The sequence below is a fragment of the Fundulus heteroclitus genome, unplaced genomic scaffold, assembly GCF_011125445.2.
Source record: "Fundulus heteroclitus isolate FHET01 unplaced genomic scaffold, MU-UCD_Fhet_4.1 scaffold_48, whole genome shotgun sequence".
NCBI lineage: Eukaryota > Metazoa > Chordata > Actinopteri > Cyprinodontiformes > Fundulidae > Fundulus > Fundulus heteroclitus.
The window spans coordinates 658,514-686,305 of record NW_023396901.1 but is presented as its reverse complement, the minus strand read 5'-3'; the positions used below and the strand labels follow the sequence as shown (position 1 = coordinate 686,305).

Here is a 27,792-nt window from a genome sequence, read left to right as displayed (position 1 = left end):
AAAAAAAAAAGAAAAGAAAAAACACCTCATAATTGTGAAGTTAAAGAAAAGTGATATATTGTCCTCATTGTGTTAGAAAGAAAAAATTGAAAAGTATGGCATTTATTTGTATTCATTCCATATTAGTTTATACTTTTTAGCACCACCTTCTGCTGCAAATACAGTAGCAATTCTTTCCAGATTTGCCTCTACCAGTTATGGACATCTAGACACTGTTTTTATTTGCCACTTTCTCACTCAGATTGAACTGGGTGATCTGTGGACATCAGTTTTCATAGATTTACAACGTGATTTAGATCTGAACTTGAACTAGGTGATTCTAATCCATAGGCTTTGATTTTTGATTCCATCATTGTTCTGGTAGTTTGGTAGTCCAGACTACCAAACTTTTTAGATTTTTATTTCTGGATTTTTGAGATACATCAGGCCAGTCTCAATGTCAGTCTTTTGCAGCTTCTAACCGATTTTTCCTCTAGGATTGCTCTGTTTTTAGCTCCTCCCAACTTTGAATCAACTCTGACCAGCTCCCCAGTCCTTGCTAAAGAAAAGCATCTCCACCTCTTAGTGCTACCACCAAAAGTTTTTTTTTTTTTGTTTTGTTTTTACCATGGATACTCTTTCTCCTGGTGTCTTCTCTATAAAGTCTAGATTTGTTCAGTTGCACAACAAAGTTATCCTGTTGACATATTTTGCTTCCTGAGCTTGAACTCACTGCAAGCCAGTGTTACCATACTTACATACTTTTGGAACCTGTTAAAGATTGAACAGTGCTCCCTGTGATGTTTAAAGCTTTGGATAATTATCGCAACCTAGCTCTGCTTTTCATACCCTCTAATTCATGTGTTATTTGCTGTTCTTTGGTCATTAAAGTTCTCTAACAAACCTCAACAGCTATATTTACCCACAAATTTAAATACACACAGAGGGGGTGCTATTTGGTATTTAGGTGACCTCTGAAAGCAATTAACACTACATTTTTAGGGATATCAAAGTAAGGCAAAAAATTACCTTCGGATTTATTGTTATACAAAAGTTGAAGACCTTGCATCTTTTCCATCCACTTTGCAGTAATGCAATCCTAAGAAAATATCAGTAGAATAGACTGACGTTTGCTGTTGTAACATTACAAATTATGAAAAAAATGCCTATGAAGACTGTTGCAGGGGAATGTACATGTGCATTAAGGAGATAACGAAGGAGACACAGGACTGAATAAATCTGAACTAAACTGAGATGTTAGAAATAATGGCATGAGGATGCATATATGTGAATATCAAATTAGAGTATTGCTAAAGAGGAAATTGATATATTTTGATAATTTGCTGAGGAAAATGCAGATGGCAGAGAAAAATTAACATAGATGATCAGCACTAAAAATTCAAAGAACAAAAATAAGAAGTATACATTTGTAGAAACTGAAAAGAGATTTGTCTACTTGCATTTTATCTCTACTTCAGAGAACCTAGAATAATCTTTTTAAAGAGGTAAACTTCCCCTCTGGCATAACCCCCTCTGCTAAAATCTGCTGGCTTCATATTATGTATAATTTGCTAGGATCATTATATTTTGGGTAGCTTCAAACCTTCAAGCTTTGGCTACATTTTCAACTGAGCTCCCCTCAGCTTACTGTTTGATATAGAAAAGGTTTATTATGCACTGCAAAAGAAAGAGAGAAATATTTGGAGTTTAGCAGATGAAATGGTTATGAGGAAAAGGACCTTGCGAACAGTATTTACAGCAAAAAAAAAGACGCACCAGTAAATTAGGAGAAATAAATGAATACTTAATAAAAGTTATATGAAAAGTACTCAGACAAAATCCTGTCTTTACTTTGGAAGTGTCAGCAACTGTGCTGTGTTTTTCCTCCGTTGCAGATTTCCTCTGAATTTGCTGTTTTGTCACATTTAAATGTTTCAGATCATCAAACGAATTTTAAACTTGATAAGCTAACCTGAGTAATTAAAGAAAGCGGTTTTCAAATAATGATTACATTTGTTAAGGGGAAAAAAAAACAGTATAAAAATCAGATGGCCCTATATGGAAAAAATAATTACCTAAAGCTAATGTTGTCTCCTTTGGCAGCATCAGCAGCCATTAAGTTTTTATTTTTTATTTTAATTCGGCTGCATTGAAAGGTTTTCAAGCAAGAACAGGTTAAGTCACATCATAACATGTCAGCTGGAATTACTTCTGGACTTTTACTAGTCCTCTATCGACATTTTTTCTTTCCTTTTCAGTTTGTTGCTTTTTTAAATAATTCAGTCTTAGCTTAACCTAAGTGGCTTGAGCTTGGGATAGGTCTCTGTTGAGACAGGCCCATTTTTATTTGGCCTTAAAACCCTCCCAGGAATGCATTTGTGTTTTTCTTATTGTGGAATCATGAAAACTGACCAAAACTTGGATAACAGGTATTGCTGTTGTTTGCTGGAGTCTCAAAGCTTTATAAATGGCTTTGTAATATTTTTCTCAATAATTGTTGACAATTAATTTGATTCTCAAAAGTTTTTTGAATTTCTTTAGTTGGAGTATTTTAGCCTACTTCATGTTGTCAGTCAGGTTCTGTTTAAATGTTGCCTTATCTGGTGGTAATCAGGCCTGGGTTTGGCTGGTGAACTAAACTTACCAAAAATTGTGGCTAATTACAGATAAGTACATTTTACATAGTGCCAGGTTTATTTAGATAGCTTTTTAAATAAAATCATCATGCTGAAAATGCTTTTTTGAGTTAATTAGGTTATTGTTGGTTGACGTTGAAATTTGTTTCATGGTCTGAAACAAGTAAGTGTAACGGAAAATGAAACCCAGAAAAAATAATGTAACAGGGCAAATAGTTTTTGATTGCACTGTATGGGCATTATTACCTTTGAACTCAAGTTAAACGTACTGATGAAAAGCAGTTTCATTATGTGGCTTTTCAGCAGCTTATCAACAATTGCAATGATTTAACATTTTCTCAAATGAGATATTAATCTATCAAAGTATTTCTTGACACTTTGATACACTGGGTCTAACATTGTTCCATCTCTGCTTTTAACTTCCCCCAACCAGGTGGGTTCTTTCTTCATGATCAATTTGTGCCTCGTGGTCATTGCCACCCAATTTTCTGAGACAAAGCAAAGAGAGAACGCCTTGATGAGGGAGCAGCGGGCTCGCTACATGTCAAATGACTCAACTCTCGCCAGTTACAGCGAGCCAGGTTCATGCTATGAGGAAATGCTACGATATATTAGTCATCTTTACCGGAAGTTCAGGCGCAGGCTACAGCGAATGTACTATGGATGGCACAGGTATGGTGGACTGTGTTCTGCTGTGAGTTATTTTTCCTGTTTCCAAATGACATTCATTTGAGTCGCCAATAAGGGTTAACCAACATTGTTCCAGTGGAGAACAAAGATGGCGCTAACATTGGTTCTTAGCTCCATACACTATCAGTCAAAACTCTGGACTCACCTTTGTCATTCAAAGCTCTTCCTTATTTTTGTGACTTTCTACATTGCATATACATAGTGAAGACATCAAAACTATGACTCAAAAGTATATATAATTATGTTTTAAAGAAATTGTGAAGTAACATCTTGTAGGATAAAACATCTTGTATATTTTAGCTTTTTCTCTCTTAATGACCTTCTTGAGGTTAGTTAACTTGGCCAACCAGATTGATAATGCGTATCACTCTTCGTTCTGCACATTGTCAAACTGGGACTGTTCCCATCAAATCTGTTTGGGGAAAAGGTGGGACATTCAGCAGAACTCTCCAAACTGGTTAAGCGAAGTGACACCCTGTGCCAGCCTGCCAAAGGTTGGTTTTAGCCAATCACGTATCAGATTAAAAGGTAAGCAGCAGAAATCATGAGAAACCACAAGAAGGTAAGCTAGTCAAGGCATTTCTTGCTGTTATTTCAAAGATGAAATTGTGGATTTGACAAAACAGATACATCTTTGGGCTTGGCAGCTCTGGCTTTTGTCACAGTGGTATGTCCCGCCTTAAACCATACTACTGCAACATGATTAACCCAAAGTGTTTCTGGCTCAGATACAAACGGTTGTAGCCGGAGCAGTACAAGATGGATTCTTGTGTGTTTGTGAACGCACAAATACCGCGAGAATTCATCTTGCAGGCAAGGTTAGAGGCTAATCACCTGAAATGGTTTCCCAACTGTCTTTAAGGAGTTCTCATTGGTAGTAATGAAAACAAAGAGAAACCATTGAATGAAAAGGTGACTCCAAAGTTTTGACTGGTAGCCTATATCGGGTTAACAACAAAATACTGATTTGGTTACACACAACCAGAGAACCACCTTGGTGCTACATCATTATAGAAACATGGAGATAACAACCTATTTAACTTCCTATTCTAGGAAATGTGTTTCAATCTTCTTACCCAATTAAGAGCTGTTGACATAACAATATTTTTTTTCCAGTGCTGTGTAATATCAGATTTAGTTGTACTGTAGTATAAAGTAAATTGACCTGAGCTTCTTACATTTTTAAGTATAATTAAATCTTTCCATGATCAGTAATAATTCCTGTCTCTGTCTTTTTTGATTAGCAAACGGCGTAAAAAGGTGAACCCTAATGGAAGTGGGATTGGCAGCAACAGTGGTGGTAATGGGCATGGCCAAGGTTTAAGCAGGGGCTCAGGACCTGGAACTGCATTGTGGCTGAGGCCGATTCATAACCTCCTGCAACATCATCAGCACCAACACTGTCGCCTCAGCAACGGCGGGCAGCACACAATCAACACCACAACTGCAGAGCCCATGGACCAGGAAGGCCATGTTGAAGGAGGAGAGGAGTTTGAGATGAAGTCGCTTTCTGTTACAAGAGGGAGTACAAACGGAAGTAGCGGCGATAATCCTGCTGTTGTCCCTCAGGGAATGGGTGCACTGCTCGGCCGACTGAACGGAGGCATGAACTATCCGACTATACTGCCATCTTTTGTGTGTAGCTACAGCAGCAAGACGCCACCTCCCCATTCGAAGCAGTGCGGGCGAAGTCCGGAGCAACATCCATTGAACCACCCTGCGTCTGAGCACACGGAGGCGCTGACCAAGCTTTACCAGCTCATGGGACAGCACAGTAAGAGCAGAAAAACACACTATGCAGACATATGCCAAAAGAAAATGATGCATTGAGTTAGTTATTCCACAAACTTCAAAGTTATTTGATTGGAATTTCTTGTGATAGACAAAAAAACAAACAAAAAAAAAAAAAACAGTGAATAATATTGACCAGGCTCAGTCACATTGGGATGGAGTGCATCAATGAACAGCAATTTCGCTTCAGATTCATAATTTGATTTAGGTCTTGGCTTAGGCTTTTAGAATAGTCTTGAATAGGCTATTCTAAAACATGCATTGGCATCAAGATGTCTGTTACTTTTGCTATATGTTTAAAGTCATTGTCCTGCTTAAAAAGATTTTTGGAGCTTCTGAAAGGTATTCATCCAGCATTTTTCTGCATTTAACCTCATCCATCTTTCCAATAATCAGCTTCAGTGATGCTGCTGAAGAAAAGCATCCCCAGTAGTATCATGCTGCTCCATGTCTCTCCTTTCGGAGGTTATTTTATGTAGAGTTTGTTTCCCTTATTGCATAGTGTGTTGCATGTAGGGTAAGTTAAACTTTGGTTTTAACCTGATCACCATGTTTACTCTGCCCCCCACATGGCTTATGACAAACTATATTTGGGTCTTCTTAAGCCTTTTTTTTCAAGAATGGTTTTCTTTTTGCCTCTCATCAAATAAAGCCATTTGTGGCCATTTGTAGTATACATGGCTTATAATTGTCCAGTAGATAGATTTTTCCATCTGAGCTGTAGAAATGGGAAATGACCTATACTTGTATAGCGTTTTATCAAGTTGGACGACCCCGAAACACTTTACACTACATTCAGTTATTCACCTGAATGTGAAACACCCTGACAGTGATAAGCTTCATTGTAGCCACAGCTGCCCCTGAGGCAGACTGACAGAAGCGAAGCTGCCATACATCAGCGCCACTGGGCCCTCTGACCACCACCAGCAGGCAATGCAGGTGAAGCATCTTGCCCAAGGACACAATGATTGAGTCAGGGAGGATTGAACTGGCAACTCCCAGCTGTGCAGCTGTGTTCATCGATTTGGCAAAAGCTTTTGACTCTGTGTGGACCACAGAATACTGTGAGACTAAAAGATGTAGAGCTCTTAAAGACTGGTCTGGACTGGTTCAAAATGTTTTGCTCAGATAGTCTACAATCTTTGAGGGTCTTCTCTCTGATCCCCCAACCCTGACCAAAGACATGCCACAGGGAAGGATACTGGGTCCTACACTATTTATCTGTAATAATGATATTGTCCTAGTCACAGATGATTGCCATGTACGTCAATACCGGTGGCACCATTGTCTATAGTTCTAATACCTCGCTGACCAGTTTTCACTGTATTGAATGTGCCCTCTCTAGCCTTCACTTTAAACATACAAAAAAAACATTTTTTAGAAGAAACTTACCACAATCTGATTCATTGCATCCCTAAAATTTCCTCTTTTCATCACTCTGTGAGTGATTATTTCGAGACCTATAAATATCTGGGTATCTGGCTCCACAGTAAACCTTCATTTGAAATTCACATAAATATATTAAACCTAATGCAGTTCTGTAAATATTGCTGGCTGCATATAATCAGAAAACATCAAACAATATTTCTGAACTCTGTGCTAGTCTAATGGCCTGTCAGCAATGTATCACTGTGTACGTCAAAGAGAACAAGGAAAAAAAAAGTCTATCACATTCTCAGATTACAAATGGTTTCAGATAGGCTAGCTGGCGCAAATTTCCATCTGTACACTAAAACGGAGTGAATTCAATTGGAAAAACCATATTTGCTTTTTTTATCACCCCATCTATTAAGAGCAAACAACTATCAACACAACAAATGTGCTGGAGGCAAGGTGGATCTGAGGATGCAAATCATACTCGTGTGTTTTGGAGAGTGTTGGAACTATTTTTACTTGTCCCTAAAGGAAATATGAGGATACTTTATACTCAAGATATGTACATATTTATAACTGGGCAATATCTCAAATGTGGTCAGAATAGATGACCAGTACTAAAAATACTTATGACAGCAGCAAAAAAACACTAGTTAAGAAATGGCTGAAACCTGCACCACCATTAACATAGTTAATGGAGTGATATTGCACAGGTAATAGTTGTAATGGAAAATATGACTTTCATCCTAAGACTCAAGGAAACAAAGTTCAATGAAAAATGGGATGGATTATATATAAAGAATAATATTTATACACTGATTAGATCGATTGATGTTTTAGTATCTGTTATAATATCTGCTACCTCCTTTTATTATGAATGTATAATAAGTGTTTTTATGTCTTTGTTCTATGCCCACTTGTTGAGACACATGTGATTGGGTACATGTTTACTTGTTCTATTTCTTTATTTCTTTATTTCTGTAATGATCCAAAAACCAGTATAATTTAGTGGAAAAATATATACTCAGATAAAAGTACTGATCAAAAAAGTTAAAATCCTGAATTTCCTTTCATTATCTTAAAGGCACAGTGTGTAACTAATTTGGATTTTAATTAGCAAAAATCAAATATTGCTTTTATAAATACATATTCTGGCAAAGTCTAATTACATCACATCAAAAATGACTGCTAGTTTGTTCGTACCTCTCAGAGAGTATGTGTGTACGTGGTGGGGCAGAGAGATATCAGCTGGTTCACAGTTTCCATAGTGCAGCAGCACAAGTGGGTCTCTTTACTTGTGTTTATAGTCACTTGTTTTAGAGCCCAAATAAGCGACTGCACGTCAGAAACTTGTCCAAAAAACTGCGACTCACGAAATTTAGAAGTGACTTTAGAAAAAAAATAAGCGCACTTGGCAACAATGCCAAAACCCATTTCACTGAATAACTGTAGCTATTAGCTGTTAGCAGTTGCATGGTACCACATACATGGAGGACATGTTGACATTGCCACATTTTTGGCTTCTGTTGTAGTATTACGCGCTTAACAGTGAGGTCATTTCTAATTAATTTAGTGCACCATTAGATGGGCATAAATCTTACACACTGGAGCTTTAGCAAATTCTCCCCGCATTCTTGAAAACAGTCACAATGACAGTGCTCCAACCCTGAATTATGGTGACATAATCTGCAGGTCAGCCTAAAAAATACTTCTCCATAATTGTGATTTTATTTACCATGCTGCAATCTGCTTTGTCCTTGAAGCTTTATTTAACAGTCAACGTTGCAACCATTACTCCTTGTTGAGTTTGCCCTCTTTCTATTTCATTAGCAAATCGACTTATATCTGTTCATTTATAAAACCGTCATTGGACCCTAAAACCCCAATACATTCATCTCACGCTCCTCCCTTAAAGACTATTTAGAATCAATATTACAATATTATTGCACTTATTTGTAACAATTTGTCACCTTAAATTCATCCCATCATATGCATGTATATATTTTATATTTCATTCATCTGTTATTTCTATGTCTCATGGCCTTTTTTTGTAATTTTTATCTGCCTTTTATCCTACTGCTTGGCAAGGTCGTGATTATAAATAATTAGTCCTCGACAAACCCAACTGGTTTGTCAATGTTGTTTGTTCACTAAAGTTTTCTAACAAACCTCTGAAGCCTTAACAAACTAGCTGTACTTACACTAATACACATACTGTAGGTATATTATATTTGCTGAATAGGTGACTTTCAAAGACAAGATTGTAAAGTATTTTATTAAAGGCTAACACAGTTAAGCTGGCACAATACAAATGTACGCCGCGGTTCCAAGATTGTTATTTAAATAAAAACTGAAGAAAACCATGTATCATTTCCCTTCCACTTAACAATTGTGAGTTATATTGGGTCGGTCCATTAGATAAAGTTAAATAAAATACACTGAAGTTTGGGGTTCTAACATAACAAATTCCAAAAAAGTTTAAATTCCATTATTATATTTGCAAAACGCACTATTTTATCGCAATCAAACCTATCTATACTTTGTGTCTTCCCGCTTTCTGTCTTTTAACGTATTGTAGACCATTTGCTTTTGCATGTGTCTTGAGCCGCATTTAAAGCTTTGACAGGATGTTCATGTCTCTAGTGTTACAGTGAGCAGTTCAAAGAGGTGGATAAAGAGCTTGGATTGAGTGGGTCAACACAGTGTGTGGAGAGTGTCAGAGACCTTGGAAATTAGGCATCGCAAAAACAGGCAGGCAAGGGTATTTGCGAAAAAGCAAAGATGATGAAAGTGGAGAGGTTCAAAGGAGAGACATGAAGTATTAAAGAATGTGGTATCCAGAGGGAAAAACTAGGAGAAAGAGGTCTAGAGAAAATATTTTTTAGATCAGTAAACACCTGAAGCTAATTCATGAAGGACAGAGGAAGTAGGAGAACAACTGTGTGTTACATAAGGACATTTTAAAAGGCAGAAGCAGGATTATAGACTTGTCTGTTTTGTCCTAATGGGGTGAGACTGCCAGTGACGACCCACCATTTAGATACGCAGGCTCATTTTAACACTGCTGACACTCTAAACATAATTAAGTGAGCACAGATTAGTTCTTGGCAGAGGAGAGCTGTTACTTTATGGCATGTGATACTTTCAAGTAAGACATTTGAGATGAAGAGAAAGGCCAGAAAAATCCGCAGCTAAAATACACAATAGGTTCCAGTGTTTCCAGCACTTTCTTTCAGCATGCTTAAAATCCTTTTGGGAATGAGTTATTCATGGGGAAGTCATTTGAGATTAGGTATTTGCCCATACCAATCTGCATTTTTTTGTTGCACAGACATGCACAAACAAGACTTGATTGACATCTAAATAACTCAACAGGAGTTTGAAGTACTTCTTAGAACCAACTATTTCACTCTTTGTAGACACTGTTACTGTGAGGCTGGGCTGTAAAGGGCTTCAAATCATCATATCAGCCATCATTTTCTTTAACGTTTTTGCCATATCAGTGAAAGCTCATGATATTGGTGATTTGCAATCCTTTTTAGCTTGTCTTCAGTTGCTTGCTTCTAAAGTCTGCAGGATGAGAGCCACAAAACTGAAGCTCATGCACCAAGGACCATATTTAACCAATAATAAATCATCCAGTGTGCTTTTAGGCTAAAATCACAGACATTAGGCAAACCTTCAAGCTCCAAATGTCTAAACTGAAGCCACTTGCATTCCCCCCAGATTTGATATTCTGCAGGTGAAGGTGACATTTTTCATCAAGCTCCTGTATAGCTCTATTTGCACTATGTAGTGTAAAGAGGAGGATGTACCATTGCTCCAGTAGCTGCAAAGTAATGGGTTGGTCACCCAGGGCAATAATTTCAGTCACCTGTTTGGTAAACCTTCCTGCCTCATCAGCAACTTTCCTCTAATGTATGCTCTTTCACCTTATCCACGTTCAGAGATAGCAGAATGAACTTGCTGCCCATGGAGTTCTATTACTACTGCCCCAACAAGAACACGCACTGATAACGTTGCTTGCCAAACTCCTTATATTTTCTATGTTAAAATATTTTTAACAGATATAGTGTATTAGGAGCATAAGTGTTTACCCTAATGCTAAACAAATATATGTATATGTTGTCAAATTATCTATTGTTTATTAGCTGTTGCGATGTTGAGAGCTTGGACAAATTTTCCCCATTACATTCGCAAACTGGAACCAATAACTGCTGTTGACACCAATTGGCACACTTGTTTACAATATCTTATAACTGTTTACAACAGATACATATGACACCATAGACAGTGGGGTGAATATGGGTTTTAGGAGTTGAGAGAACTGCAGTACACAGGATCGAGAGCTGCCACATAAAATGGGATTAGGACCTCCCTTATCAATCATATTTATATATATTTTCATTTTCTTTTCTTTAAAGATCACAGATTCATACATACTAACATTTTTTGATCTTCTATGTTCAAAGGCTTCCTGTCAGTGTGGTCAGATGACTCATTGGTAATAACAGCTCATATTGTAGCCCTACTGAAGCATTAATCCTAGTTTTGATAGACTATGACCTGCACACAAGAGCCACTGTTCTCTGAAAAAAGTTTCATATCTGTTTATCTAAAACTCAGTTGGAAGTGGAAAAAAATGTTAACATGGCTAACGATAATGCTATGAAGGTGATAAGTTAGTATTGTAGAAACATATTTGCAGTATTTCAATAGTACCTCAATAGCTTAGAAGATTTTGTCTATGACTTTAATTTGGGGGACCTTGGTTCAAATCCCCCATTGCGAAGCTGGGAAGCTGGCGTAAAAACTTTGCCAGGTCTGTGATGACATCTGAATAAGAGTGCAGCTGAAATTTGCTGTCTTTTAATACTTTGTGTCAAAAATAGAACAATAAATTACTGAGCAACAGCTATAAATTTAGACTGTTAAAAGTGTTGATAATATGGTACCGATTCTCACTACACTTTTTATACCTTGAGATGTTAGACGGCATTCTGGACAAATTGGCCTGCTGTTTAAGCTGTTTTTAAAGAGCTGATGTTTCCACTCGCTAAGCTCCGCTTTTGCTCGTTTTCAGCTGTGCTTTGCATTTTCTCCTCACTGATTTTAAGCCTGTAGTCAGAGAACAGAAGGTAAGAGTGTATCACCAGACTGATGATGAAGGATGAGCTTGCAGTACTTACTGTGACAGCTAGTGTCTGTTGGCTCTCTATGGAAAAAGTCAAACCTTTTAGCTTTGTGTGCAAAAGTTCACTTACTCTTAGTTTTTTTTCTCTTTACTGCATCATTACGTCAAATGGTCTAACTGTATCTTTGTTTGTATTGTTCTGACATAAATTTCAAATCTAGATGACAAAAATTTTAACACACGTAAATATAATAACAGCAATGAGTTTAAATCTAAACTCCTCTAATCCAAACCAGATATACCTATTTTTCTTCTCAGGCTTGAGGTGCTGTCTCCCTACACTGATTTGGTTTGAGAAATATTGATCTAAGTCACATGGGCAACACTTAGTGGTAATTAAATAATGTCCACTCTACCCTTGTTTCCTGAATGTCATAAAAATATATCTAAAATTTTTCAGATGACCCAAAAACCCCTCTGTTACAATGTTTTTCCATATCATGTTAAAACCATTCACATAATTGTTAAAACATAGTGACAAACAAATGAGGATGTAAAATAAGTATCTGCTTCATCTTTAATTGAAAACAGAAGTAATGGACCATCTTAAATACATTTTGGCAGATATCTACAAAACCAGATTGGAACAAAACATGTATTTGAAATCTATTTGATCAGCCTTTATTGTATCAGTGTAAAGTAAAAAGAAAACAAAAAAACTAGAACTGCTTAAAATTCTGCAGGTAGTTATGTTTTTGGGGGGGCCAGTGATGTCCAAGTTACTAAGAGATGGGCACTGAGTTAATTCATTTTGGAATAAATAGACCCACAATCAGATACAAATTCCTGACATTTAATTTTCAACACGTTACGCTGAAAGTTGTCAAAATTACGCTGAAATTAGACCGTGAGCGTAACAGAGCTACCTGCTAAGCTAACAGTAAGACATGTTGTTTGAGAGCAACATAGAAATGTCAGTAAAGCTCTTGAATGTGAATCAGCAAAGTTGTAAACCGCCTGGACAACATAAGCTAATGCTAGCTGTTAGTAGCTTCACGGACAAACCTGTGTTCAGTCTATAAATTAATGTTTCAAACTGGTACAGGTAGTACGTGTAGTATTTACAACCCCAGAAAGTCCTCTTGCAGCTAAAGTCAGAAATGTTTACTTCTTGGTTTGTATTGGTCAGTATGAATTACCATTTAAAAACATGTTTTATATACATTACAACTGACTATAAGTCGCAGGATCAGCTAAACTATGGAAAAAAGCTGACTTATAGTCCGAAAAATATGGTACTTTTGTCAGGGAATTTCATTATTTAAAAATGCTTTGAATCTAATACTTCGATCGGATCAGGGTGTTCTAATTAATACAAATTACCCCTTGTACAGATAAATTGTCAGAACAAGGTTATGGATTTTGTTTGACTTTCTCCAAATCTATTGTTTTTGTCTGTTAACATTTAAAAATACTTGTTATTTAAGCCCTTACATTCAAAAGCTGGTAGACTGCTAAACAAGTCTCAACAAAACAATCCAGTCTACGTTGTCTGTTTTGGTTTTTAGAGAAAATTATTACCTGACTGATGCTAATACAAACCTTGCTAGGTATGCTTAAACTGCATGGATTTCATCACCAAACATTCAAAACGAAAAGAGAAGTATATGTTAATTTATTAACCTTGAACACCAGACTGACTTACTTTCAAAATGTAAACCAGTTTTATTAAACAACTATTTCCAACACTTCTCAAATGTAAAATAAAATCTTATGAGACAACACCATGAAAAAAACAGCCAGAAACACATTTTTGGCACATTTCTTACCATTCCCATCCCTCCCTTTTTAAAGGTCGCCAGAGGCTGCTGTTCCAGTTGGCAGGCGTGGTGCCAAGCCCTCTGCTTTTGGAGTTGCTTAGCTGCCCTATGTGTGCCCGCAGCCTTGAGACCTTGGAACTGGAGCTAGGAGACCTGGAGGGAGGCAAAGGAGAGGCTGATGGGCTACATGACTTTCAGCAGGTCAGAATAAGTGATAATGCTGCTATGGTATCAGCATGACAGTGAACAGAGATAACATATTGGTTAGTCTCTGGCAAATAAGCATTTTTTTTTTCAGACCATTGCTTCATGTATTTTTAAAACATTATCAAACTACTTCAAATATATTGATGTGAGCTGATGTGTTCTTCCAGGGGGGTGATCTGAGAGGATTCAGAAGTCGGCTCCGACGGCGCGGGGTTGTGGAGTACAGAAACGGAGCTCTCCGGGTCTGGAAAGACTTCAGGGAAAAACTGAGGAGAATCGTGGAAAGTAAATACTTCAACCGGGGGATTATGATTGCCATCCTCGTCAATACTCTCAGCATGGGAATAGAGTACCATGAACAGGTAAGTTTCGCATTCTGGTTCTACACAACATATCTTTAACCTGCATTTGGTAAAACAGTGCATACAGGAGACTAAACAAAGGCATAATTTCAAGTTTATTTGCATAGCACATTTAAAAAAAACTGCAACATTGACCAAATTGCCTGACAGAAAATGGAAAAAAAACACACCAAAGTACGAAAAGTAAAAACAAAATGATAAAGTAAAATTATAAAAAATACTAGTAGTAATACTACTAGTTTATTTTTTTCTCATTCTGTATTAAAAGCCAGTGAGTAGATGTTTGTGATGATGCTTAAAAATAGGAAGAGGTTACTGGATGACCTTTTCTTTCTCATACATAAAAAGAGATACCTACAAATGAAATAAGTGTCACAGGCTCCTGGCTTATGTTCCTTCTTTATTGTTTCTGTCTAAGATCTGTAAAGTTGGGGTCCTCAGATGTGACCCCCTTTTTGGCGTCCTTGCGTCTGTCTCCTCCAATTTCCTCTCTCGGCAAAGTGTGCTCACTCGTATCTTTGTGGAGTAAACATAGGGAGAGACTTGGCGAGCCGCTGCCTTTTTAGGGCAATACTACATCCATATAAACACACTGAAGTGTTATTTATCAGTTCCTACTCATGTTATCGCTCATCAACCCCCATTTGTGACACCTAGCCAATTATTCTTTAACCTGACAACAGCCAGCTGCATGTATCGCTCCGCCTAGCTCCACTCACATACATCTGGGACACCGCCATAGGCATTGCCTTTACTGAAGGCTGGGCCTTATCAAAAATCCTTGCATATGATTGGATAAGCCACTTGTCTGTCATGTTTATCAACGTGCAATTTCAACTACTCACACCGAAGCTAACCCGTGACGCTGATGAGACCGACGCGGAAAAAAAAAAAACTTTGATTTTTTTTTTTATGTTTGCGGCTGTAGTGCAGGGTTTCCCGCAGCGCTATCTTGGCGAGGCGGCCGCGGAAAACGTGTCGTCCACCCCCACCCCCCCCCCCCCCCCCCGCTCCGCGAGCCGAGGCGCTAAGAAGAGGGGGGAAGACAGCCGGCAAAGCGCCGCGGGTCGGAGTCGATCCCGGGCTGACCGCCCGAGCCGTTCTCTGATGTTCTTTTAATGAAACATTATTCTTAGCTTAAGGGTGTAAATGTTTGTGCGCAGAAGTGTATGAATGCAGAAGTCCTGGAACGGACTGTGTGCCGAACAGAATGTTGTTGTTGTGTTCAGACTGACTCAAACTTAAAATTAAAGACAGTAGATTGTTTGCTCAATACAGGTAGGAAGTATTTGATTAGATCATAGCACAAGCGATAGTAGCCCTTAAGGGTTTGCCACTGTTTTTTTTTTTTTTTTTTTTTTTTTTTTTTTACAGTGTCTATGCAAATAGTCCTAATTTGTTTTTATGTGACCAGTTCTTGCTCTACATGGTACCTAATATAGCTGCCATAAAAAAGATTGAAAGACGGTGGACTCGTTTTGTCGTTTATGTAACCGAGTGGTTTTTGTGAGTAAATTTTGTCAACAAAGCTAACCGACTGAAGAGCTACTTTCTTTGTTTGCTCACACGTTGGTACAGGATGATAGGCGTTCACTTTATCCCATGCTTATTTTATTAGCTTACACTGGTTTTACCAGACGAAGTCAGGCCGATAAAGCAGCGCAGACATCACCTTGATAGTATTGTGTAATTTTATTAATGTGGGGTGAAATGTCATGTCTTCTTTATACACATCTTCTCTGAAGTCTAGTAATGACAAGTTAATCTCAAATTGGTCAATTTATTATCAAAACGTTTTTTGTTGGAGACAATACATGGGTGTATTATTAATTTATGACATAATATTGTCCTACCAACACCTGACATTGCACAAAAATAGGGGGAAAAAATTGACAACTTATTTGAAACTTTTTATAAAATTTGCACACTGTGTTACAGTATGTTGGACCTTGTGTTTCTTTGACTGATTCATAATGAATTTAAAAAAACATTTCAATCAACATTCAGTGCTAAATTTATGTATTTTTCTGTCTTAGACTGATGTGCATATTTGTATTTGTTCCATAAAACCAAAAGTCTTTGCTTTGCATGAAAAGCTGCATGTGTGGGTGTGAATCCCTCGACTAGTTGTGATTTTCATCTTTATATCCGAAACACAAGGTCACACTCAGAGCTGTATTCGAGGCTCTCAAAATTAAAAATCTTTTCTGTTGGGCACTATATACAGTGTTTCATTTCGAAACACCACTGGATAGAACTCATCTAATAAATTTAATGAAGATAGTTTAGAATTAGTACCTGAGATAATGTTGTCCTACTAAAAATGCTGCAAGTGTTCAAATAACCTATATGCATGAATGAGAGCGGAATAGCAAATGCCTGCTTCTCTAACCGTTAAAGTGTTACAGCTCTTTTTATGTGCAGTGTTGTCTTTTTGCCAGGTCAGGTGGTGTGAATTTGTTTTTTTCTGGATCAGACAAAATCAGCAAAACCGCTCAAGCATTGATGTGCTCTTATCTTTAGCTCTTAGGGTGGTGCCTTTTTAGCTGTTTTGTATTGATTTGACCTACTATGTGAGCCATAGTAGTGTTGTCTCTCAATAGACTGTAAAGTGGAACATAAAGATGAATATACAAAAGCCTGCTGGAACTGCTATTTGGAATGGGCTTTTTATTTTTCCTACCATAAAACAGCAGTCCAAGAAGATAAAGAAAGAGCCAGCTAGTTCACTGTTAGAAAGTAATATCAGAGGGTTTAGTTCTATGTTATGTGTGATTTACAGAAAAGCTGCTTGGGAGCGCTTATATATATATATATATATATTTTTTTTTTTTGGCAAACTGAAAACTTTCCACGTGTCACTTTGTCATTAAAAACTAGTCTGATAACCGGCATTTCCTTTTTTCCTTTCTAAATAAGAAATTTTTTTTCAAGGTGCAGGACACAATTGCAAGTACTTTGTGTCATTTTAATGTGGTGCCATGGAACACTTTAACCTGACTACTAGTAAATGTTACCTCATTTTTCTCTGAGAACTATTATGACCAGATAGGAACAAACTTTAAAGGCAATATACAAATGTGAAAAAAAATGCTTGACTATTAGACCAAAAGTAAATTTATATATATGTATATATATGTATATATATGTATATATATATATATATATATATATATATATATATATATATATATATGTATGTATGTGTGTTGCCAATACGGTTATGTATCACGATATTGTGCAGTTCTATTTGTGTAATGAACTCAGTTCACCAGTGTTACGAGCTTTTTCCCCAGACTGCTCCATTTGAGTTGCCATAGGCCATCAATCATGTACGCTTTGCAGCACACAAATCATAATGCTGCAGATATCCACATAGCTTGTCAAGTGTCCAAATGTAAAGCCGATTAAATAAATTTCATATATATTTTTACTGGGCAATGAAGGAACAAAATTACCCATAGGACTAGGTTTAACCCTGATCTGTAATAATAGGATTTTTTTTTTAATTAATCACTTCAACCTTACTCTTACAGTAAACATTTTCTATCTCCATTTCTATGCCTCTGGTCCAAACTCAGCTTCGCCAGTGTGAAGACCATCGTTTGTTCATCCCCACATGAAAAGAAATGCAGTATGTTATAATGAGTCTCCCTTGCGTGACATGAGATGAAAACTCTGAATCTCAGGCTTAGAGGCTTCAGGGTTTAAGAATTTATTATTAAGAACATTCAGTCATGTGGGGATCATAATTATTCATCACAAGTAAATCTTTGGGATTTCAGAAAGCTTGTTAAAAAGAATCTTGATGCTGTACAGGTGAAAAAAATACATTCGAATATGAGAAAGAAAAGATAAAAAATAATAAAACTGACATTTCAGCAGGTTAATTCTTAAAAAAAATACATACATGTATGTATGTATGTATGTGTGTGTGTGTGTGTGTGTGTGTGTGTGTGTGTGTGTGTGTTTGCGTGTGTGTGTGTGTGTGTGTACAGTTTGAAACAGCTTTTAACACTTGCAATTTTTAATATGTTAATTTCCAATCAAGACATAAAGTAGACTGTATGGCTTTGACATCTGATAAATTAAGAAAATCACCACATACAACTTCTGTACTCAGCCGTTTTGCTTGTTTTTGATTTTACTTTACATGTAATATGAATATATATATATATTTAAGTTTAAACATTTTATCTTCTTTACATGCCATTATTACAAAATGTTTTGTCCCAGATAGTTTCTGGTCTGTTCAAAGTTAAATTAATTTAATAAAATGTATTTATACATCACCAATTCACAGCAAATGCGATCTCAATGTACTTCACAAGAAACGGTCAATTAACTTCAATCAAAGACAGTTTCCAAGTCAAGCACATACGTTCTTAATTGATTGCAGTTATCAAACAATGCAATTAAGTTTGGTTTGTTATTCAGACTGTCTAAAAAGGTTTCTATCTAGGGAAGGGGTGTCAAACATACGGCCCGCGGGCTGGTTCCAAAAAGAACAAAAGCTGAAAGAAAGAGGAGATAAAAGGAAGAGAATGATAAAACAATTATTGAAAAAAAAACATGTACTTCGTTTAATTGAAAATCTGAAGTTCTATATTGTCCACAAGGGGCGCTGTGTTTTAATCGGCAGATGTTAGCGCTGAGCTTCAGATGTGGAGAATTGATTTTAAATCATTTCTTAATTTTTATCTGTTTGATGTATTTTGTCATGCAGGACAGTGTTTTTAAGTTCTAAAAAATGTGAATAAATGTTTTTCAACATTGTACAATCACTGTGATCAGTTCTTATGCATAATGCACTTAAGTAAATGTTTAACTGAGTAAAAGTATTGATGAAATTGCACATACTTTTCTTAAAAGTGCTGAGGTTATACATAATATATTGTGTTAAAGTGAAATTCATTTAATATAAAAACCAACAACAAGTCCACTTTTATTAGTTCTATTTAATCTTGCAATGAGTTTACTCGTGTGGCCCTCTTGAGATCAGATTAAGCAGTATGCGGCCCCTAAACCAAAATGAGTTTGACACCCCTGATCTAAGGTAACCTTAGATAGAAAAGTGTGAACAGTGTGAGTGGCCATCTACCATGACTGACTGGGGTATAAAAAGACAGAACATGCACACAAGAATAAGAAACACACAATCACTGATCCAGGAATACTTTCCATGTTAAATTAAAGGTTAATGGCAGGAATAGGTCCTTTAGTGGCTTTGTCAATTGGAGAAATACAGCAAAGCAAACTCTGAGCCAGTTATGAGAAAAACTAATAAAAATAAAAGGTAGCCCCCTTCAAGAAAAAAAATACACATAGTTTGCAGCGTAATGCCATAAATGGTTGAAGAAAGAAAGGTCCCTGGGCAAACTAGTTTAATTTTGCTTTAGAAACCTTATGCAGAATATAGGCAGAATTAGAGGGTCTCTCTGTACAAAACTTAAAGAAAAGTTATATAATTTCCTCAAGCATTACAAACAGTTAATCAATAGTGTTGATTAACCCTAACAGGGCTAAAATTGAACAGTTTTATTAAACTTCTAAAAAGTTAAATAATGCGCTTTTTAGAAATATGAGTTGTAATAATTAATTGTTGTGTAATAACACGCAAAGCAGAGACTGGTTAATGTAATGTGTGATCTGTGTAAATCAAAATGTTTGACGTCATGGTAGAGTTAGTTATGTGTCCTGCATTGTCCCTCACAAGCATTATTGTTACACATTCAGTTATTTGAGACCTGCTCACCGAAGGTCCAACCCAAGTTAGTAATTAAAGTGAAATTTTGCTCTTTGTCTACATGTGATGTGATAACTAATTTTATCTACCTTGCTTTTGCTTTCAGCTTGGCTTTAAAAAAAAAAAAAAAAAACGATAACCGTATTTCTTTGTTTCACTAAACATCTTGTCTGTTAGATAAGATTGTTTTTCTTGCTGCAGATATAGCCTTGCATTGTCCTTGCCATTCAGTGCCTCCATCACAACACATCCAGCAAGGCTGCCACTAAATCTTAGGCCCAGTTCAGCTCCGGTGAGAAGTCTTTAAAATCTGGCCAAAATCCGACCTCCCCTATGGAAATTCTAGTCAGTTTCTCTTTAGTGGCATAGGATTAATGAAGACTTCCTGTAGTATTTTGAAAATTAAAATTGAAATAATTATCTGTTATTAGACGTTTTAAACTTCTACAGTTTGCCTCATTGAACACAAAAACCTGTGGCTTTGGCATGCCAAAACTTAAACCAACAGTGTGAACAGTCATTCATGATGAAGCACACAACATTTGTTGTGGATAATGACGATGGAAGAAGGGAGAAGTTTGGGGACTTTTAAAGTATGTTTTGATTTGCCTTTGTTGCTCGAGCTTAATAAACATTCAATTTCCAATAGGCCTTCATAGCGCTTTTTCTGCCTGGATCTAACAAGTGTGATGTGTTTGAGGCATAAATAAAGGAAATAGGTTTAGAGGTTTCTCAAATGTCAAGCCGCTAATTTAATTCATTTGATTGATCGATAATTAGTATAATTTCACAATGTTTTTTTTTTCTCCCGCACGGTTTATGCTTGTATTAAAGTGAATATTCGAGTGAACAGCATTCAGGGCTGAGGCTCCTACACGCTGTTAAAATTAAGGTCATGCCGTTTGCTAACCAGAAGAATGTTCCACAAGTTCTTCCTTTCATTGAAACATTGACAGGTTCACTAATACAGTATGTTAAAACACAAAAATACTTTGGTATGAAAATTGTCAATTAGCTCTCCTTCAAATCGCATATTGAAAAAGTTGTAAAGACATTGAAGATAAAACTAAGAGTTTTCCTCAGAATTAGATCTTGCTTTTCTTTCAGTGCAGTGAAGCATCTTGTTTTATTGACCTTCCTTCCTTTGTTACTGTGATGTTGCGTATATGAATGCACCTGTCACCTCTCTGCGTATGTTGGATGCTGTCTATCACGGCTCATTAAGGTTCATAACGCGGTAGAAATCTCTTACTCACCACTGTAGTATATATTCTCGGGTGACCTGCACCAATATCAGTCTGTACACTCATTCATTGATACATTTTAATTTATAAAGCTGTCCTTGGACTGATACTGCCTCACCTATCCTCGTACCTGTCACTTAGGCAGTCCAGACACAGACTTCACTCTCAGGACTTTCTCTCCATCAGCGGCCCATTAGTTCAATCAGAACTTGGAAAAAAAAGCATTTTCGTACTCTGCCGCATCCGTCTGCCCCGAATACTCCACAGCAGCGTCTGACACTCTCCACTTTAATTCCCCTGTGACAATCTAAATGTCTTTTAAGTCAGAAAGAGAAATCGTCTTCTGAAATTTGCTCTTGTTTTAAAGTCATATTTTATTAGCTTGTTTATCTGAGTCAAATGTTTTAATTACTTCTGTTGAGACTGTGTTTATAAAATTTTACTGTTTTTCATTCTCATGAAAGTGAGATCCTGGGTCTTAGCGAGAATACTTGTATAAATAAACCTTAACTAAAACTAAAACTTTATTAAATCTGTGCATTTACTTAATGCATAAGGGTAAAACACTTTTGTCACCACTGCTTGCTAGCATCTGTGTCACATCTTTTCACTCCAAGCCACGCATTTGGTCCCTTAATGCATTCAGTAGAGCAAAGAAATTGCTGAATTTTTCATAAAAGAATTGAATACATGCTTTATGAGGGGCAGAAGGGAGCTCAGTTAAATCTTTGCTGGATCGTTGAACATACTGAGAGGTAAGCGAAGTAGATCAGCAGTGATATATCGACGCAGTTGGTCCCCTTTGATTGATTGTGCCTGACCGCAGCGCCAAACTTGATTGATGCCTCAGTTCACGGCACGAGGGCCAAAAAGGTTTTTTAGTCCGGCAATAAGAGGGAGGCGAGATTTGCTTCTTTCATTTGTTGTTGTTTATGTTCGATTCATTTTCTCCTGCTGGTCCTTCTTTTTAATTTAATCTCGCTCTCTCTTTCTCTTCCTCCAGCCCGAAGAACTGACTGATGTGCTGGAGATTAGCAACATCGTTTTCACCAGCATGTTTGTGCTGGAGATGGGCTTCATGCTGCTGGCTTTTGGTTTGTTTGGATACATCAGGAATCCTTACAACATCTTTGACAGCATCATTGTCATCATAAGGTAATATTACTCCACCATAATTTTCTAACAACTGACTAACAACTTCTTTTTTCACTTGAGAAAAATATTTTCTTGTTTATTTTAGAGATGAGCTCTTTTTTGTGGTTGTTTTTGTTTATGTTTCTCAGTGTGTGGGAGATAATTGGTCAAGCGGACGGAGGGCTGTCAGTCCTGCGGACGTTTCGCCTGTTGCGAGTGCTGAAGCTCGTACGCTTCCTGCCTGCCCTGAGGAGGCAACTGGTGGTGCTGATGAAGACCATGGACAACGTGGCCACCTTCTGCATGCTGCTGATGCTTTTCATCTTCACTTTCAGGTGCAGATATGAAAAATCTGCCGCTCTTCTTGCTAATTTGTCTATGAAAGGGTGCTATTGCTTTCATCCAGCAAACAGATCGAGACATTGGTTAAATCTGCTGACGCCTCTGGTAGATGTGTAAAAAAAAAAAAAAAAAAAGCATATTTTACTGCAGCATCATAATTTCACACTGAAAATATAGTATACATAACAATTTATCAAAAAAAAGTTTGCAAATAAAATATTCATTTTAAACAAAATAATTTAAGGCACAGTTATTGGTGCCTGTTAAAACAGTAACTTATCTAACGCACCTCTTGCCAGTAGAATAGCACATTGTCTTTTCCTCTTTTTACATCTGTATGGCACAGCGACATAAAATGTCGCTGTGCCATACAGAGACAGAGATCTTTGAGTAGTTCTCTTTGCACTTTTTAGCTCATTGGCTCAAACTTATGATTGTAAATGCTTACCTTTTCAAACAGACATTATAAAAAAAAAATAGGTCAAGCAGACAGATTATTTGTTTTCATTTTATGTCATGAATAAATTCCTTATGATTAACAAACATCTTGCTACATAACCTTTCAGGAAAATATTGGTAGCGGTTGTAAATACAAATTGTCTGTTACCTTAAAACGGTTGCCTCGTCCCTGGACTTCTCAAACATTAGCGGCACCAGAATTCCTTCATTGCGCCAGCTTAGCAGTTGCTAAAGGACAGACAGGAGTTGCTGGCTGAACGAGAAACTTCTCCATTTTCAAACTCACCATTATCCTACAAGTTTACCGCTTTACTGATTTCTGTTAACCTCCATTACATGATATCACAAGATTTCTCTAAGGTCAAAAAATATAAGGATTGCTCAACACAGTCATTAAATGAGTTAATTAATGACTGTGTTGAGCATTCTTTATATCTGAAATTAAACTGAACCCATTTCTAAATTACTACAGTGTATTTTGGGTTTCCATAACAAAAATCTTTGGGCTGCTTAGCAGTTGCTAGGCCAAATCTTGGTGTTGCAATAGCGTCTACAAGCTACCCACCAGCACCGCCCATGTTCTTAAATAAGAAGTCCTGATGGCTATCCGATTTTGTGCAAAAAGTATAAGTAGCCACCGGCACTTGTTCCTTGTCAACTGTCCCCCATTAAATATGTTGAACAATTGCTATGTTTACGTTTACCTTGCAAACAATAATGGCAAAGATTGCCTGTGTACCGCTAAAGCTAGCCCAAGTACCATCAGCGGTCCTGATAGTACTATATATATATATATATATATATATATATATATATATATATATATATATATATATATATATATATATATATATATATATATATATGTGCCAAAAGGAGGAAAAGGTGTATGAGGTATATACAGTGCGTCCACATATATACAGTGGATCGAGAAAAAAAAGAAATACAGCAGACATTTAAGATGACTTAAGATGACATATTAACATTTAAGGTGACTTATATACATTTCGATTTGATGTTGTTCATTAAAGAACAACAGTGAGGTAGTGAGATAACTATAACAGCTGAAGTCTCTTATTTAACAGGATTATTGCACAGGTTATTAAATAGTAATTGCACATTAGTTATTGCACAAGTTATTACAGTTATAGTGCAGCATTGTAGAGTCTAATGGCAGCAGGGATGAATGACCTGCGGTAGAGCTCCTTTTTACAGACAGGGTGTATAAGTCACTAAATGAGCTGCTCAGCTCCTCTACAATCTGGTGCAGGGGGTGAAAGGTGTTGTCCATGACGGATGTAAGGACAGTAGTCTCCCCTGCTGTGTTTATATATATATATATAAAAGTTTTTCATCAAAATTGTTATTATCGTTTGTTATTATAATACCAAATCTTCTACTGGGGTGCCATCGACTTTGTCTGTTGTTGTGCATTTAGATGGTCATAAGACCATTTCTTGTGTTTCTGCAGTATACTTGGCATGCATCTTTTTGGATGTAAATTCAGTCTAAAGACGGAGAATGGGGATACCATTCCTGACCGCAAAAACTTTGACTCCCTACTCTGGGCCATCGTCACTGTATTCCAGGTGAGTTTTTGCCTTTCCCTGTCCAACCCTTTGTGTTTAACTTTGCTACTCGTTTTTTTTTTTTTTTTGGCTTTTTTGAATATCAGTGTTAACATTGATATTTCTGTAGACTGCTTAATCTTGCATGCAATCCACATCTACAATCCAGGATACGTATAGTTATTCAACAGGTAATAATGATTATAGATTAATTTAGCTACACGTGTTCATGATCCCCACAGAATTAAGCAGAGATGATGTTTGCTTTTTCTACAATTGTAACCATATACTGTATTGAAAAAGACATACAACCTTTTGTTTCTCACTGTATGACATTAACTTCAATGAAACATGACCATTTTTAGAAGTAGGAAAAGGATTTCTGTTTTCTAAAATTATTAACATTTAAATGTGTCTCCTCTTGCTCACACAAGCCTTTTCAGGTCTAGCCACACAATGTCACGAGGACTGACACTTCTGCTCTTGTGAATTTTCTCTACAAAGTTTTGACTTTGTTGTCCTTGAGCCATTAGTCTCCCCTGCTGCAACACACCGGTTCGACATGATGCTTTCTCTATACCTCACACACTGGATGAACCTCTTAGGTCTTCAACATACTCTTTTTCTCCAAGTGTAAAGATGGTCATCAAGATCAAACACTAAATTTTAGTTTCATCATAACACATGACCTAAGAGGATTTGCAAACAGTTATGAACCTTTTGGAGAAACGGTTTCTTCTTCTCTGAGTTGGAACAGGACTCGTTTTGCTGTGCATAATGAAACTCTAACAAGCTTCAGCTAAGCATCTTTACAAAATATTTAGCTTTTTGTTCTCAGTCATTGCAAAAGAGCACATTAAACCCTATAAAGCCATGGCATCCTCATCTTGACTTTCCCAAATTTATTTGAAGGCATCATTATCTTACATCGTTAAATTACATGTTTTATTTCTCATTTTACTGGTAAATAAAAATAATTTGGATCAACTTAAGTGACCTCAAACAGGAAAACTTTAGTTTGATTTATTGTCAGACAATGAGAAAAACATCATCTGTACATATCTGGATTTAGCTGTGCAGTTTAGCATTCAAAGCAACCCTTTTCCACCTTGAAACAGGTTTAGCTTTCAAACATGCTGCAGAGTTCTTATTAGTCATAAAAAAGGAAAAATGATTTAATAGAGCGGTACAATGTTTGCACAGCAAACACCTAAGTAATAAACTAGAAGGATTGTGTGTTCATGCGTATTTTCATCTTAATTACTCTTTAGTTTTACTTGGGCATATCAAATCAAGCCAGATGTCAGTACAACTCCAAATTGTCCTGATGTGTATGTGTAATTGCCCCAAGCCTGCACTGAAATACAAAAAGGGTGTCTAATTGCATGCAGCATCTTTCCCTCACCATGATTTCTATTTTTCGCTCCACCTCCCCATGGAGATATTGTTCAATTGCTCCAGATCCATCTTTTTCTTTTTCTTTTTTTTTTCTACGCGGGATGCGTCAGCAGAAGGGTGGAACACACAATGCAGTCGACTCTCTTTGGTGCTGAAGAAGCATTTTATCCGGAGCCAACAGTCGTGTGAAAAAAGTTCCACGCGTTTCATACTTTCTACACTTTTACTATAGTTATTAAGGCGTGCAAGCAGAACAAACACAGATCTGTGCAGAATTGCGCGTCATAGTTCAAAGTAACAGCTCAGAGGGACTGCCTTTTGCCCACAGTGGTAAGTGAGTAGGCAGAGCCGGCCTACATGAATGCTGTGCATAGATTCGGACTCTTCCATCAGTCGTATCTAACAGCAGGCACAGTAACACAGACAGAAACACATCCAGCTGCTTCTACTTGTCGACCTTATAGTCCAATAGGCTTCCTAAATTAAATTATTGGGCTAGTATAAGTAGCTCATTACAGGGCTTTATAAAGCGTATAATTGATTTCTTTGCCGTTTAACATATTGGTTCATGCTGCATTTCCTTCATCTCAACTACTCCTTGCCTTCTACTTACACATTTTATAAACCTCTGACTCGTTCTGTCCTCTTTCATTTCTGCTTCTATCCATTTCTTCCCCTTCACTTCCCCTCTTCTTAATGGCCCTAATCTCTGTCTATGTTTTTATCCACCTTCCAGATCCTTACCCAGGAGGACTGGAATGTGGTGCTGTATAACGGCATGGCTTCCACCACCCCATGGGCGGCTCTCTACTTCGTCGCCCTCATGACGTTTGGCAATTATGTGCTCTTCAATTTATTGGTGGCCATCTTGGTCGAAGGCTTCCAGGCTGAGGTGAGAATGACCGTGTTGTTTTTCACTGACTGTGGTAATAGGATGAACTAGATTTCAATGATCACTACAGTATAAATAACATTCTATCAGGCACACTTTTAGATGAACTGCTCCCCGGTTGAGCCCCTCCTTTTGCTGCCTCCCACACTAATTAAAATGCAGGAAATAAAAATAGAAATTGTTTGGGGTCAATGAAATGCAACCCACCACAAATCATGTCCTTCTCAAAAAGGTAGGAACCTACTCACCACATGCATTGACTGCACATGCGTACAGCGGGTAAAAAAAGGGTTAAACATGTCACAATTGTCCATAGTAAACACATTTCCAAAGGTGCAAATGACATGAGGTTTTCACCAGGTGTTGGTAACAACCCAAGAATCCCTTACATAGAAGGAAACCAAAACAAATTGAGTTCATTAATTATGTGTGATAATGTGAAATGACAAGGAAAAAGTATTGAATGCACACAGAAAGGGAAGTGGAAAAAGGCACGGAAAGCCAAAACACGAGCAGAAATCTATGAGTGATCAGAAGGCCATCCTGCCCCTTTGTCAGGGCAACTGCATATCAGCTGGTTCAGTCGAATCTGATGACCCACGAAAAGGTGCTTAATTAGCAAGGTGTCACACGAGGAACATCCCATGATGGGTTAAAGCAAAGACCTCTCTCAAGACCTTCGCAACCTTGTTGCTTCTGATGGTATTGGTTACACAAGGATCTCTAAACTTCTGAACGTTCCAGTGAGTACTATTGGGGCCATAATCCAGAAGTGGAAAGAACATCATAATTAGACCATAAACGAGCCAAGACCAAGTGCCCCTGGCAAGATTTTTGACAAAGGAGCGAAAATAATTTTCAGAGGAGGTGTCCAAGAACCAATAACCACTTGTGGAGAGCTTCAGAAAGACCTGGAATTATCAGATACAATTGTTTCAAAGAAAACAATAAACAATGCACTCAGCGGCCATGGCCTGTAGGCATGCTCTCCACTCAAGACTCCATTTCTGAAGAAA

General features: G+C 37.2%; 1 protein-coding gene across 1 annotated transcript in view; it reads left to right on the top strand.

Moving 5' to 3' along the window:
- Positions 1–27,792, top strand: part of cacna1ha (calcium channel, voltage-dependent, T type, alpha 1H subunit a) — a 200,669-nt gene that overhangs the window by 122,384 nt on the left and 50,493 nt on the right. Inside the window, exons 9-16 of the mRNA XM_012876653.3 lie at positions 3,049–3,287; positions 4,550–5,079; positions 13,459–13,625; positions 13,799–13,993; positions 21,987–22,138; positions 22,267–22,452; positions 24,390–24,507; positions 26,621–26,776. Of these exons, the coding sequence (XP_012732107.3) occupies positions 3,049–3,287; positions 4,550–5,079; positions 13,459–13,625; positions 13,799–13,993; positions 21,987–22,138; positions 22,267–22,452; positions 24,390–24,507; positions 26,621–26,776 (1,743 nt within the window). The remainder of the gene's footprint in view (positions 1–3,048; positions 3,288–4,549; positions 5,080–13,458; positions 13,626–13,798; positions 13,994–21,986; positions 22,139–22,266; positions 22,453–24,389; positions 24,508–26,620; positions 26,777–27,792) is intronic.